We start from the raw sequence: 14,368 nt of genomic DNA on the forward strand, positions 1-14,368 counted from the left end.
TGCTGCCATAGCATATCACATCTTGTGTGCTGTAACAGGCTAGGAGCCAGGCCCCTTATCTTTACCCACCCTCATCCCTCCATCCCGCATGAACCCACACCCTAATTCAATAACAGCAGGAGTCAGAGATTACCGCCATGTTTAAGGAAGGCAAAATGTAATTCTGGGCCCACATTAAAGTTATTATCTTGAAAGGAAGGGGGAGAAAACACACCGTACTAGGCAACGCTCCGCATTTGGCAAGGGGCAGAATCCTGATAGAGATAACAGCAGACCCAGAAGCTTTAAGGTTTTTCCCCCCTCATAAGAATGCATCTTGTTGCATGGTCGGTTTTGAATTTCAGACTGCTTATTCTTTTTGAAATAAAAAGAACCAGACCGTTTGTTCTGTCCTTGCATGAAATATGAAGTAAACAAAAGAAAGACCACAAAGTCAAATACTAACTTTGTGTGTGTTGTAGCTTCCTGGATAACAATGCTTATAAATAAAACCTTCCCTGACTCTAAGGCTCTTGGATGGAGAATGTCCATGTTTCATGCTGCTTTCATGTTGCCCGACAACTGAAGGCACTAATTGCACTGCAACACCTTTCTATACATCTCATCTGGATTCCCACCGCACTTTGTGTTCCATACCGACTAACACTTCCTCTACAACAAACATGCAGTTAACTTAGGCAGCCTTTTGCAAACACCCAGCTTTCTTAACAAATCATCTCATTGATTGGAGCTTCTCTTGGGTATAAATCTGCTCACCTCCCGCTGAAAGGTTAGACTTGCCAGCTCACCAGGATCGTAACTCAGCCTAGGTCTCCATATAAATACAAAGATAGTGGCAGGTACAGAGGCAGAGAAAAACCAGAGATGCAAACTGAAATTGATGAACCCTGCGTTGTTGCTCACTACAGCACAGTGTCTTCTTGCAGCAGAGGGATGAGTGGAAAGACTAGCTTAAGCAGCAATACAACAAGTTAGCACTTTCTTCAAATTTAAATGCAGTTTTCCCAAGTGTTTTGTATCTCTGTACCTAGAACAGCATGCACAGCACAAATGTGACAGCAGAGGCACAGAGAGACGGAAGTTTCATTCAAATGAGGCAGTGCAGGTGTTGCTATTTTGTCAAAAAAAACACAGCATGCACAGAAAAATAATAGATGGCAGTATATGCTGCATCGGGCCAAAAACATTCTTATAATACTGTTTATGCACAGGTTAAACTAACAATATGCTTTAGAGGAATTTGTGGGTGCTTTTGAAATTTGCACAGAGGAAGTCTAATTATGCAGCCTTTATTATATTCTAGCATTAACATCAGAGGCTGAACTACAGATTTCTACTGGCTGAATAGCCGTTTGAAGGTCAGCTCCCTTCATGGAGAGTACATTCACAGTGGCAGTTAAGGGATATTCTAAAAGACATATTGCAAATTATACTTATTTGCTTTCACACTGAGAATGAGATTAAACAAGATTGATGCCACTCTCATGAATGTATGCTAAATGTAAAGCTAGGCTACAGCCAGGAGGTGATTAACTTATATTAACATAAAGACTGGTAGGCACAGGGAAACTAGTTAGGCTCTGTCCAAAGGCGAAAAAAATCTGCATACCTGCCCCTCTAATTTTTCCTCATGCATAGACTTGTCAGTGCGGTCTTTGTTAGTTGCTTGGCAACCTCATCATGCCATCAAGACCCCAGGAAGTCACTGCGCCCAGACTGTGGCCTTGACAGCACATAACTTCCTATTATATCCCGCCTTTATTCTAACATTTCCATGAGCAAGAGTGAGCAAGTGAAATGGTCATTAGTAAGAGCTTAAGTTGTGATGAAGCAAAATTTGGGAACAGAGCCAGGATCACTGTCGGCCTTCTTTGAGGGTCTATGCTAAGCTATGCTAACTGGCTGCTGGTTATAGGGCTCAAAAATCAGCGGTCTATCTTTTCATGCATCTCTCAGTTGGGAAACAAATAAGACAATCACAAACGTCAATCTAATTGTGCACTCAGGGATGAGAGCTCAGAAATTAAGCAATATTGTGGATCATTGAATGTTTTGTTATTTTTCTCACTTTTCTGTGAGTCATTCTGTCATGTGGTACTGCAGTGGTTTTCCAGCTATGAGAAAGGCAGTGTGACTGGAGGGGAGCTGAATGATTAATTACTACATTCTCTGACTTATACTTCACCTCGTCCAGATGTTTTCGCGCAGTGCTGCAAAACCTGCAAATGAAAAGGTGGAAACTGGAAATTCCATGATTCATTCCACCATCTGCGAGGCGGAGAGACTCACATGATAAGAAGAGCGATGTTCTCGATCAAGAGGTTTGGTGACAAACATCTTCCCAAGCACAGGGTCGATATTGAACACCTCGTTGGGTGGTTGATCTGCTCCAACTCCAGTGATGCTGTATCGGATTGAGATGTCCTGGTCCTGGTCTGAACGAATCTGCATCACAACAGAAAAACAATCAGTCAAGAGTTGAGGTCTCACGCTGCATTTCAGTGAGCCTGCAACCTTTTCTCTTACTGGTTTTATGTCCCTGTTTCTCTCTTGCACACGTTGTTTCCATTCTCAGATGACTCCTTATGGTGCAATTTAGTCTGTGAAGTGTTTGTTATTCAAGGACCAGGTTGTGACATGCAGCAATGGAGTTTCATAATTTTGTCCTCAGAATATTATTCACAGGCATATAAACAGATTCAACTTTCCATCAATTCACAGGACATTACATTGTTTTACATAAATTTCTTAGAGGCTGGGCCTCACCTTAAGGTCAGGCAAATAGTGGGTATGAGTGCCATACCCATTATTTGCCTGACCTTAAGAGTTACACACCCTTAACTTTAAAATATAAGGATTTACATTATAGAAACTTGCTTTGTGTCCCCAAAAGGAAATTGGGTCCTCACAATGGGATTGTGTAAACAGAGTTAGGTCTCAACAACAGGGGGAATGCAAGCAAACACACACACAGACACACACACACTTATCACAGTTTGGCATTTCCTTCCTCTATGTATTCAAGGATTCCATTAGTGTTGCTATGCATTCTGTTTGGCAGAAGTGGACTGCTGCAAAAAGAAAAATAAATTGAATTCAATATTCTGGGGAGGGAGAAATGAAATCAACATATATTTGCTGTTTATGTTGACAGTCAGGTAGAGATTTATAAAGACTTGCTGGAGCCACAACAAGACCACAGACAAGTTTTGAACAAAAATGACAATTAGATAGGAAAGTGAAAATATGAGACGGTAATTGCTGTGTAATTAGGGAACAGAAAACACAACAATAAACAAATTTTGCAGAGGCAAAATGGGTGAAGAAGAAAATAAGTCTCAAATCTAGACGGTGCACACAAGAAGAAAATTATTTAATAACTGTGGGACACGGGAAGCAGAATATATTCTGAAAAATAGTCCTGCTTTTTGGTTCAGCTTTCCTTGCCAGATAGGCAACTAATAGGTGCATTAAGTGCACTGCTAGGCCTGTGATTTGGACTGAAGTGCTGTGTAATTGGGACTCATTTGGAAGAGTTATTCAATTTAGGGCCCAAATAGAGACCAAACCTCCAAGCATCCCATTTCTGTCCATTAACTACATGACAACCCGTGAAATCAGCTGGTGTATCAAAATGACTCAATCATACACTTACTCTAGTATGCAGGCACATACTGTACAGACACACAAACACACACACGTTTGAATGGCCAACCTTTTTCTTCTAATCAATGACTATTTCAGTCGCGAGCCTGAGTGCACCCGAAGAGTAAGACTGTCCAAAGTTGTCTCCATCTTTCACCACTCGAGGAACCAATTTAGCCACACTTTTGACACGCCAGGAATTCTGGCCTGCTGAGAAAATAGCTGGAGCAACTAACAAGGACAAGGGAAGGACATATAGTATTAGGCAGGTGTCATCCTGACTTTTCAGTCTTGTGGAATAAAAACCTGTCACCATTACAGAAACTGCTATTATGCCTACTTTCCTTCACTTCCTCTTCATCGGTATTAACTTTATCATCAGGTCTCTGTTAGATGAATCCGGCGTTACAATCAAACAAGTGGGATCATTTATAGACACTTTCCCTCTATGAATGCAAGACGAGCTGTCATAACAGCCCACTAATTCTATTTGTGCATGTATATATGTGTGTTTTCTTTGGGGAATAGAAGGAGGAGAACGTCAGAATGCTTTGCACATATCTCAGTGAATTACTGCTGACAGCTACGATAATTAACGAGCTGCAGGCATCGACTGCTATTACTTCAAAGAAACTCCAGCCGTTAAACACCAACAAACTAACAAATATCCAGCAAGCAGCTTAGTTGAACTCCCAGTGTACTGTCATTACCCTCCTGTATATGCAAAGTGAAAAGACGCTGCAGCACGGCGACTCCTATACCTCTCCCATCACATTAGAAAGTACAACCAATTATTACACATTCGACTGACAAAGTGTAGCCCCTCATTTATCCCTCTCTTCTCCTCCCCTCTCCTTGTCTCTCTTTTCCTCTGCCCTCCCTTCTCTTTTCCAACTCCCTCTCTCTCTCATCTCTTCTCCTCCCCTTTCTTCTCATCTCTCCCCTCTGCTGTACTCTCATCACTCTCTCTCCCTCTCTTTGCTTCAGGTCTCTGTGGGGACAGAAGCCATGCATGATAAATGAAATTACTTCAATCCGTTGGCCTTGGCAGTGGCGTATAAATCCTCACCAGTTAGGAAGTGATAGCTCTCTATAATTCCATTTGGGTTTTCCCCGCCCCCCTGATTTCCCACCCGTTTCCAAGTTGTCCTGCTTTGGGTGAGGGGTGGGGGGTATTCAGCTGCATGTTTTCCGCAGTCATTCCAGCCAATTAGCTCTCCCTCCCACAACGTTCACGTAGATGCTCATAAGACTGTTGAGGGACGGCGCCAGAATCTTTATCCTCATCTGTTTCCACCAAATATTTGTGCATGATTGCACGGGCATACATGTGTATTCAGGCACGCACAATTATGTTGTCTCCAGCGCACAAAGACTTTGTTTATGCCAACTAATGATCTCAAGGAAGGTTTAGGTTTGAACATTGTTTTGCCTCCAATTCTCGCACAAAAACCTGTTTGGATAGTTCAGAACTGACAAATGATGGCAAAGGAATGATGTCTGGGGAATGATTAATAACGAAAGCAATAAAACTCATGTATATAGACATGGTCAGATCCAGTGATGGATGTCATGAAAATGAATCCGCTAACTGTTGTTGTTGCACGTTATCAGTCCCTTACTTTTATTACAGAATACTGTGACAGGCGGGATGTCATTTCTATAGTGAGCAGCTCACACTGTCATTCTGCCATTTTGACTTTAGAAATGGAGGGAATGTGTTGAAAAAAGGCCCAGCATGAGACGAACACTAAGAGCTCCTCATAACCGCATAAGCACTTTTTATTTTACTTTAATGAAACGAAGGAAACTCTTGCTCCTGCTCGTCTTGCTACAATACTATCTCGTACCTCACGCAGAGACACACAAAAACACACACAAAATGTCTCTATTGGATATTAAATAACAAAAGAGTTCATTTTCAGGAGTGCCAGTAATAATCAAAATCTGTTTTGCTTTTCTTCTTTCTTTTTCCTCTGTTGCGTTAACAGTTTGTGTGTATATGAGTGTGTAGGGGAGAGAGAAAGTGGACGAGGAGCTCAGCTACAGAGATTTATAGTGAGACTGAGAGACAGAGAGAGAAGCAGACAGAGAGAGTCATGACTGTATCATCCAGCATCAGAAACCAGACACTGTCTAAATGACCTATTTGTCGACGGATCAAAGCAATTCCCTTCATTACTGACAACTTGTCTGGTTCTTAAGGAGATCTTATCAGTGAGCTTAGCTCCCTTCTGCCAGGCAAAACTGAATCAAATGAGAAATTATCACGCCATCGGGTCTATGGGGAAAACAGAGGAGAGGAGATGAAGAGAGCGGAATGAATAAAAGAAGCGCCATTCAACCACCACAGCCACTGGGAGGCAGAGGAATTAATTCTCGCTTAAAAATTTATGCTAACTAACACTTTTAAAAGTATCCAACCACAAATGTGTGACTGCACAGACATACATCAGAACTAGCTGCTGATGTTGTGTAGGTCCCCTTTGTGAGGCTAACACAGCTCTGACTGAGATATGGACTCCACAAGATCTCACAGTTGTCCTCTGGTATTATGAATCAACATGTTAGCAGCAGATTCTGGTGGGGTCTCATTTTTCCAGAACATCCTACAGATGCTCAACAGAATGGAGATCTGGGGAATTTAGAGTCCAAGTAAACATCTTAAGCTCTTTGTCACGTTCCTCAAATCATTACTGAACCATTTTGGCAGTGTGGCAGGTAGCACTATCCTGCTGAAAGAGGGCACTGAGAGCAAGGAATAGTTACCATGAAGGCGTGTAAATGTATAGGTAGGTAGTTTGTGTCAAAGTAACGCTCACATGAACGCCAGGACCCATCGTTTCCGAGCAGACCACTAACCAGAGCAGCACACTGCCTCTGCCTGCTCATCTTCTTCTCACATGGCATCCTGCAGCCATCTCATCTCCAAGTAAACAGCATATATGCACCAAGTTGACCACATTTTGTCAATGAAAACATGATTCATCACATCAGTACCAGGCCACCATCTTCCATTGCTCCATGGTCCAGTTGTGATGCTCTGGTGCCCGTCGTAGAAGTTCTCGGGGGTGGACAAATGTCGAGACGGACTCTCTGATTGGCCTCCATGTGTAGCCAGCTGTCACAGACCTTTCTATCACAGCCAGCATTAAAGTTCTCAGCAATTTGTGCTACAGTAGTTTTTCCGTGGGATCAGATCACTCAAGCCAGCATTTGTTTACGCGTCAATGAGCCTTGGGCACCCATCTTAAATCTTCACACTTGCCCATTTTTCCTGCTTCCAACACGTCAATTTCAGGAACTGAGTGTTCGCTCACTGCTTAATTTATCCCACTTGTCAAGTGTTTTGTAACGAGATGCGCAATGTTATTCACATCACCCATGAGTGGTTTAAATGTTGTGGTGGGTAAGTTTACAGTACTACACATTTTAAAATTGATTATATATAGTATATTCCAATGAAAGGGATCCAAATTGTACAGATCGGATGATCTCTTACATGTGAAATATAGACTATCCAGTGAAACAAACAACAGCTTCAAAAACCAATCAATATCCTAACAAGAGCCAAGAGAAAAGTGAGACAATAATAATATTATAATTATTATTTATAGAACAACAGTGAAGCGAAAATAAGACTGAACGTTGGATTGATATTCATCTGATATTACTACTTCAAATTGCAGCTAATGTTGATTTGGATCAACTAGATGTATGAATAATCAGCCGTTTCATAACAAGTTAGTCATAGCAACTTAACTAAATGTCATAAAATGTCAATGTTGTGTTATAGCATGTTTATGTTTGGCCACAATAATAAAAAAAACACTCTGTTAATATCGGTTTGATATGATCAGTTTCACAAAGGTCAAAGGTATTGATAAGTTATTGTACTGAATTACATAACTTTGCACATAGACTTTTATTTCTATTTCGATAATTTGGCCATTAAGTAAAGTTGGTTATTGAGCTCCAATAGCCCATTAAATTGACCTATTTAGCTCTTAAAATATGGTAGTATCTTTACGTTTTGTCCTGTTTCGGTTAAATTACTACAACTAACACTACAGAAGTGAGAGTATTGCATGGTGTACTGTACTTTAAAAACGAATGGCTTCAGCTTGCTGTTTAGTACTTTGCACGCTTCTGTTTTGCCGTTCTCTTTCAGTGCCTACTTCAGTGAACATCCACTTTGTTGTGTATTTTTTCTCTCTTTGAGGTAAGTAAAAACCCACATTTTGAAAAAAATCTGAAAGCATCATGCCCACCAGCTCAGCTCGTAACACAGCCTGAGGAAGCTCTGCTTGAGTTTCTGTAGTTGCTAGTCTTGGCTGGCTTTGTTTTTTTAGGTGTTTAAAGTTCAAACTCAGGCAATGGTGGGCTTCACTGGTTTGTGTGATACCAGAGTGTTCCTGAGCATATTACCACTGCATTTGTTTGCCTCAGCATTCAAGCTTTTTCTTAGCCCACGCAACTCTCACCATGGCAGATTAAGAGAGAAGGCGCTATAAGTAAACAAAGGGGAGGAACATGGAGAGGCTTAGGGCTCCAGTATTCACAATTCTGAATAAAATTTGCCGTGTTCACAGACGCTGGTGGTGCCAGTATACTCAATAAGTTAGCGGGTCTGTCCTCTTCGCCAGAAGATAGTGGCTGGGAAAACGAGGATACCGGAAAGCCAAGATCAAAAGATGAAGATTTAAATCATCCCTGACACAGTTTTTAAAGCAACACAAAAGGAGGGATGTTAGCTAAAGCCTCCAAAAAAGAGAGAAAGAGAAACAGAATGGAAAAATTATGGTTTTGTGTTGTCAGATGTGTTGTTTTCCATTCTGTGGCTGACTTTCTGTCCCTTGACTGTTGGTGCTCATTCCAGATATGTTTTGGATTTGGATTTTGGTCCTCCAGGAGATTCAGCAGCTCCTCTTGTGTCTCTCTTCCTTGTGTGCACGCTGTTCTTCTCTTTCTCGACCTGTATTTGTTTCCCTTCTCTTTTTTGTATGGATTGTGTTTTAACTCTGCATTGTCTGTACTTGTGTAGTCTGTCCTCTCTCATGTGGCTCAGGCCTCATATGTTTGGAACAGAGATGGGTTCCAATATCCGGTTAAATTTTGCTTCGGCTTCCAAGCAGTTAAAATATCCAGATTTTATAAACCTCAACAGCCAGTGAAGTCCATATCAATTTTTTAAGTCACATTTCCTCTTCCTGTAGTCTCCTCTGCCTGTCTTTCTGACACTGGGGACATATAGATACGTGTGATAATGCAGCAATGCTGTTGTTAACAAACACGGTGTAAAAGGTTCAACGAGTCGACGAAACAACAGTGAAATGCAAAATTCATGAGATTTGGGAATGACAAGTCCTTTGTTTAAATATTTATCTACCATCCAGCATTTTAAAGTGAGAACTAGTGGGATTTTTATTTTATTTATTTATCTGATAAATTGCTATTTTTACTCAGCCTAACACACTGTATTCTGTGACCTGTAGCACTGCAACGAGTTCGCCTTCAGGTAATGTTAAGGCCACTTGTCCATTCAAAATATCAGCAATTTATTTATGCCATAGTCACTGAATGGCAAAGTAGGATGAACCTAATTTTCACTTGTTTTTATTGCACTCAGCAGGTGCTTTCTGATCCCGTTCTTTAGCATCGTGCATGTATAGATATAACTGATACATAAGTAAGTGATCTTTCCAATATTTGAGAATACAGGTGAGGTTGAACATAATGTGCATGTTAGCATGTACAAAGAAATCTAACTATCATATGCATTGTTATAAAGTTCTTGGGGCTTTGTGAATTAAAGTGAAACAATTACCATAGAAATTACACAAGAGTATCAGTAATGTAGGTATTTGTGTATTCAGCAAGACGGTTCAGAATATGAGTCATTTTATGGATTTGAAGTCATGGCCTCAGCTAGACTTTCCCTTATCTGAGCAATTTCAGTCAAAGCAGATTCAGACAAAGAGCATAATAGTCTTGTTCAGTAAAAGAAAAGCAAAGGCCACAAGCAATGAATTTCTTTTTCACATTCCACACTGTAAAAAAAAGAAAAGAAAAAGGTAATGCAGCAGGAGAGAAAATACAAGAGAAAATAACTATTCCATAAATAAATTACAAATTCTAGCCTTAATTTTACATAACATGTATGTTTTTTTGGATTGGTAATATTAAATAAAGCACATTTGTATGTTCGAAAAAAAAAATCGCCTATAAATGTGGTTGAAAAATGTTAAATACAAACAATAAAGCTTCATACGGCAGGAAAGTGTCATTATTTCATTATTTGTAGGGCTCATGATACTATTTGATGAAAAAAAAACGAAATACTGTTGTAAAAATAGTAAAATTAGTTTTAAATTGCAAGAATCTGCAGTTAATTGTAGATAATGTAGAGTTTTTGCATGTAATTTGAAACAAAAATCTATTATGCTTGACATATCTTTATTGTTAGATAAGTATGTTCACTTATAACATGAAATTATGATTTACCTTTGAAAAAACTTGACACTCATGATAATACACAGGTAATTTTAGATCATATAAAGCATAACCATGTCTTTACATGTAACTTTACATAAAAGTCTTGTATATTTCATAGATCTCTATGTTATTTTACATTTCATATTTTAGTCATTTTATTTTCTTATTGTAAAAAATGCAGAATAAAATCTGTAAAATCACAGTACAAATACAATCTATCTGCGTTGGAAACCATGCACCGGTTAGTTACCAGAAAACAGCCTTGATGTTCATGACAAGTTTGTTATTACTCATTCAATTTTACTGTTGCACATGACACATAACGGCATGTCTGTGGATGGTGCAAGCATTAACTGAGGTAAAACTTGTCTGTACAACAATGGGAGAAAGACATTTCTTGAAATCACCTCGCAGTCTGTTGAATAAAACCTTCAACTTCAAACACATTAAAAGAAAGGTGTCCTTTCAACATGAATCATGTTGCAGTTCTGTGCATTATATTGTCCAGACAGCTTCAAACGACTGAAAGGCTGCCTCTGAAACTCTCTTTAAAAATATAAGACACCTCACATTTTTAGATGAATGGAAAGTCATTTTTAATGTGACGTTTTAAAAGCAGAAAAAATAAAATAAAACCCCCAAAAACACACTGCATGAGTTCTAGAATCTGAGTATACAAATTCAGTATCCATACTGATTTATATATGAATGCTGCTGGAAATAAAAATGGACAATAAAACTGTAAAAGCCACAAACACACACAGATAATGTCATTAAATGCATCGAAGCTGAGTACCTTGATTTGGCACGTTAACAAAATCGTCTCAGTAAAAAGCATCACAATCTTCCCTTCGAATTTCACAAGCAAACATGAAAAGAAACATAAAGGCAAACATACAGAAACAGACAGACAGCGGCCTGTCATGAGTGTGTCACTTAGGTGTGCTGGCGTTTCAACATATGACACTGGTTCAGTGAGCTGCAGGACGGTAGAAACAGTCATTTGCAGACAGAAAGACAGCAAACCCCTAAAGAGCTGAAAGCCAGGGCTTTCACAGCTTTAAAGCCCAGCAAACAGGGGTAGCCACTCCAAACACAAATGCCGATAGGAACAAAGAGAGAGATATGTTCTTTCAAAAGGACAGTAAAGCCTAACAGGCCCAGAAGAAATACAGGTATTGGTCAGCAGGTCACAAACAGACTGGCTAACTCTGAAGAGAAAGAGCCTCTACAACAGAAAGGTTTTTAGGTGCCACTGCATCACATAAACACTCCATCTGTCAAATGTACTGTGGTGCATGGACAGAGATAAAAAAACATCTTGTGTGTTTTGCTGGGAGTCAGGAAAGCGTCTACATTAAGAGCTTTCCTGTGGCCTTTTTAAAACACAGACTTTTGCTCAGACTTTGATGTTGAGCATTGTATCTTTTCAAAAGCCAGGACAGGATTGACACATCTTAGTCTGACGTCGGGATTTTTGGAGTGCACTTACTATGCAACAGATTAAAACACAAACCGTTTATCATTTAGTGTTCATTAGCTGGCAAGGATGGAAAGGAGCCTGCATGAACATGAGGTGACGATGTTTAGGAATGAGCGTTTTTGACTAATTAAGTTGGTTAAATTGCTGTTTGTGTTAAATTGCACAATGTGTTTCAACACCAACATCGATGGTTTTAAATCACCGGGTGGCCGTGAGTATGAGTGCCATAGTGTGGTGATCTGAATGACTTTGGTGACTTTTTCTCTACTGCAATTAGCAGTTTAAGTTTTTCATTAATCTAGCTAAATTCCCACATCTATTCACACAAAACTCACACAAACGTTTACACAAACATTCATGGATCCCTGATGATATTTCCAAATCACTTCGGAGGTCCCTTGACTTTTCCTCTTGCACCACAAGCAGCTTGACATGTCTGGTTTTGAGTGAAATATCTGAATGATGCAGACGTTCATCTCCCCCTCAGGACCGTTTAACTTCCAATGAAGCACAACTTTTAAATTTGTCCAACACTTTAGTTAATGAAAACCCCACTAACACTAATGGCATTCCCATCAGCCACAGCTGCTTTGTGTTTTGAGGCGGACATTTTGCCGTACATTGTAAACACAATAAACATCAGCATGTTAACATTGTCATTGTGACCATGTTAGCATTTAGCTCAAAGCACCACTGTACCGTCTTATAGGGATGATAACGTGGCTGACTCTGGGTCTCTTAAGAGGTTTGGTCATTATTCATGCCCAGGCTACAGGATAAGTTCTAAATCACTTATTCTTCCTTCTCTTTCAGGCAGAAAACAACAAAAAAGGCACTCCTGTTTCTCCCAGATAGGCTGCACTGCTAAATCACAGCTGGTTAAACCTACGTTGTGTCCTTAGTCAACCTGTTTCACGACTTAGTTGTTCTCGGGCCCACAGTATTTGGAAAAACCCGTCAGCATTTATGGTGATTTTCATTACGGCTCATAAACGGTGCAGTGACACGTCAATCAAAGCACAATTTTATCATCAGAAAGTCCTAAAACAACAACAACAAAAAAAAACAGCTTATCACCAGCACCAATGTTGCGCGTTTGACTTTACTGATTTATTTTACAAAGAATGATTAAGGAGGCAGAGGTGACAAGAGAGTTGTCTTTTTAACTTTACTGCCTCACGGCTCCCGAACATGTACTGACAGGTTTATGTCATACAATTTTCAGATTTATGAAAGGAACAGGCAGGTCAGACGGCCAAAAAGATGCGATTTCTTTAGATTTATCCTGTTTAGTGGTCTATATCAGTGCGTGCGACAATGAAATGGAGCGACAGCGAGCTCCGCGCGTTTTTGTGTTATTGGAATGACGCAGGTGAGATTATTAAAAGGCTTTCCTCCACATTAGTGAAAATAACACGGAGTAATAGAAGTTAAGAAGTGAACGACTTTTCCAATTATTGCACTGTGAAAGGAGTCTGGTCTTTAATAGTGCAGGCTTATGGCAAATTAGAGGCGCTATTCTTCCTGGAGGTAACAATGGAATGACTCGCCCTCCGCACTCCCCTCTTCCAGACTGGGAGAATGAAAATAAGACAGTCATTGTGGTGGCTGACAAAGGCGGCCGCACCCCTTAGCTTTGGCTTAGTGGGGTTAGAGTGTGAGGGCTGCCACCTCACTATTAGCCCTCTCTCCCGCTCACTCGCTCTCTGTGTCACTCTTTTTCATTAGGAGATTGATTAAATTGTGAAATTGGGAGTGTGATGGATGCATGAATGACTTCTCCAGTCGCTCCCCCAGGCTTTGACAAGGACAATATCAAGGACCCCCTGCTATTCCCTTTTCCTCCCTCGTCCCTTTATCCCCAGGAAACCCAATCTGGGTAATTAGAGTAAAGAGTGTCAGAGACTTGTAGGAGAGAGAGAAACACAGCGAGAGAGGATAACAGTGGCACAAAATCTGCTGCTACTGCACTTTTCCCAGCCATTAATGCCCCTCCTCTCCCATCCCCAACACACACACACACACACAAACACACTCTTGCACTGTCCACCTTTTCATAGCCCACTTTTTCCCTCCTCTTCTTCTTCTCACTTGCTAAATCCATCAGGCGGCAGTGAAGAGGAGAAATGCAGACTAGAGGGAAAATGAAGGGAGGAAAGAGTGAGGAGAGTGAGAAAAAGGGAGGGAAAATGAAAAGTCACTGTGAAGTGACTGCATCAGCAGAACTGTGTAGCAGAACATGAGCCCTTTTGGCAAGAAACCTGGAAACAGGAAGAGCGAAGAAGTTGCCAGGACCTGTATGACTGGATATCCATCTGGTTGGATGGATCCACACTGTGAGAAAGTGGATGGAGTTTTCCCTCTTGATCAGTTGAAACCTTTGGTGCTAGAGTAAATTTGTCTTGGATCGTCTTTGTCTGTCCAGTCAGACAAACATTCAGTTGCATCATCGCGTGGACACAGCTGTAGGGGCCGTTCAGGAAGAAGAGCTTACAGTACATTCCCCCCAGCCTACAGAGACAAACACTTCGACGATATCACGAGGTAAACAGATGTCTAAGGACACAGCTGTGAGTAGAAATGCGAAGGAGGAAAGGTGTTCAGGTAGAGGCGGGAGCAGTGTGCACGTTTGATGTTGACTGGAAGCCTGACAAAACGGGCTACTCCCTGCCAAGCCTGGCCCTGCCAAGCACAGGCACAAACTGAAGAGGGGCTGGACCTTGCCATGCTGCTGCTGGGTGTTTT

The 14,368-nt window shown here is 40.7% G+C and overlaps 1 protein-coding gene across 1 annotated transcript in view; it reads right to left on the minus strand.

The window, feature by feature from the left end:
• LOC111574184 (cadherin-4-like) overlaps window positions 1–14,368 on the minus strand; it is a 232,095-nt gene that overhangs the window by 41,678 nt on the left and 176,049 nt on the right. Inside the window, exon 6 of the mRNA XM_023278621.3 lies at window positions 2,290–2,445. Within this exon, the coding sequence (XP_023134389.2) occupies window positions 2,290–2,445 (156 nt within the window). The remainder of the gene's footprint in view (window positions 1–2,289; window positions 2,446–14,368) is intronic.

The sequence above is a fragment of the Amphiprion ocellaris genome, chromosome 8, assembly GCF_022539595.1.
Source record: "Amphiprion ocellaris isolate individual 3 ecotype Okinawa chromosome 8, ASM2253959v1, whole genome shotgun sequence".
NCBI classification, from domain to species: domain Eukaryota; kingdom Metazoa; phylum Chordata; class Actinopteri; family Pomacentridae; genus Amphiprion; species Amphiprion ocellaris.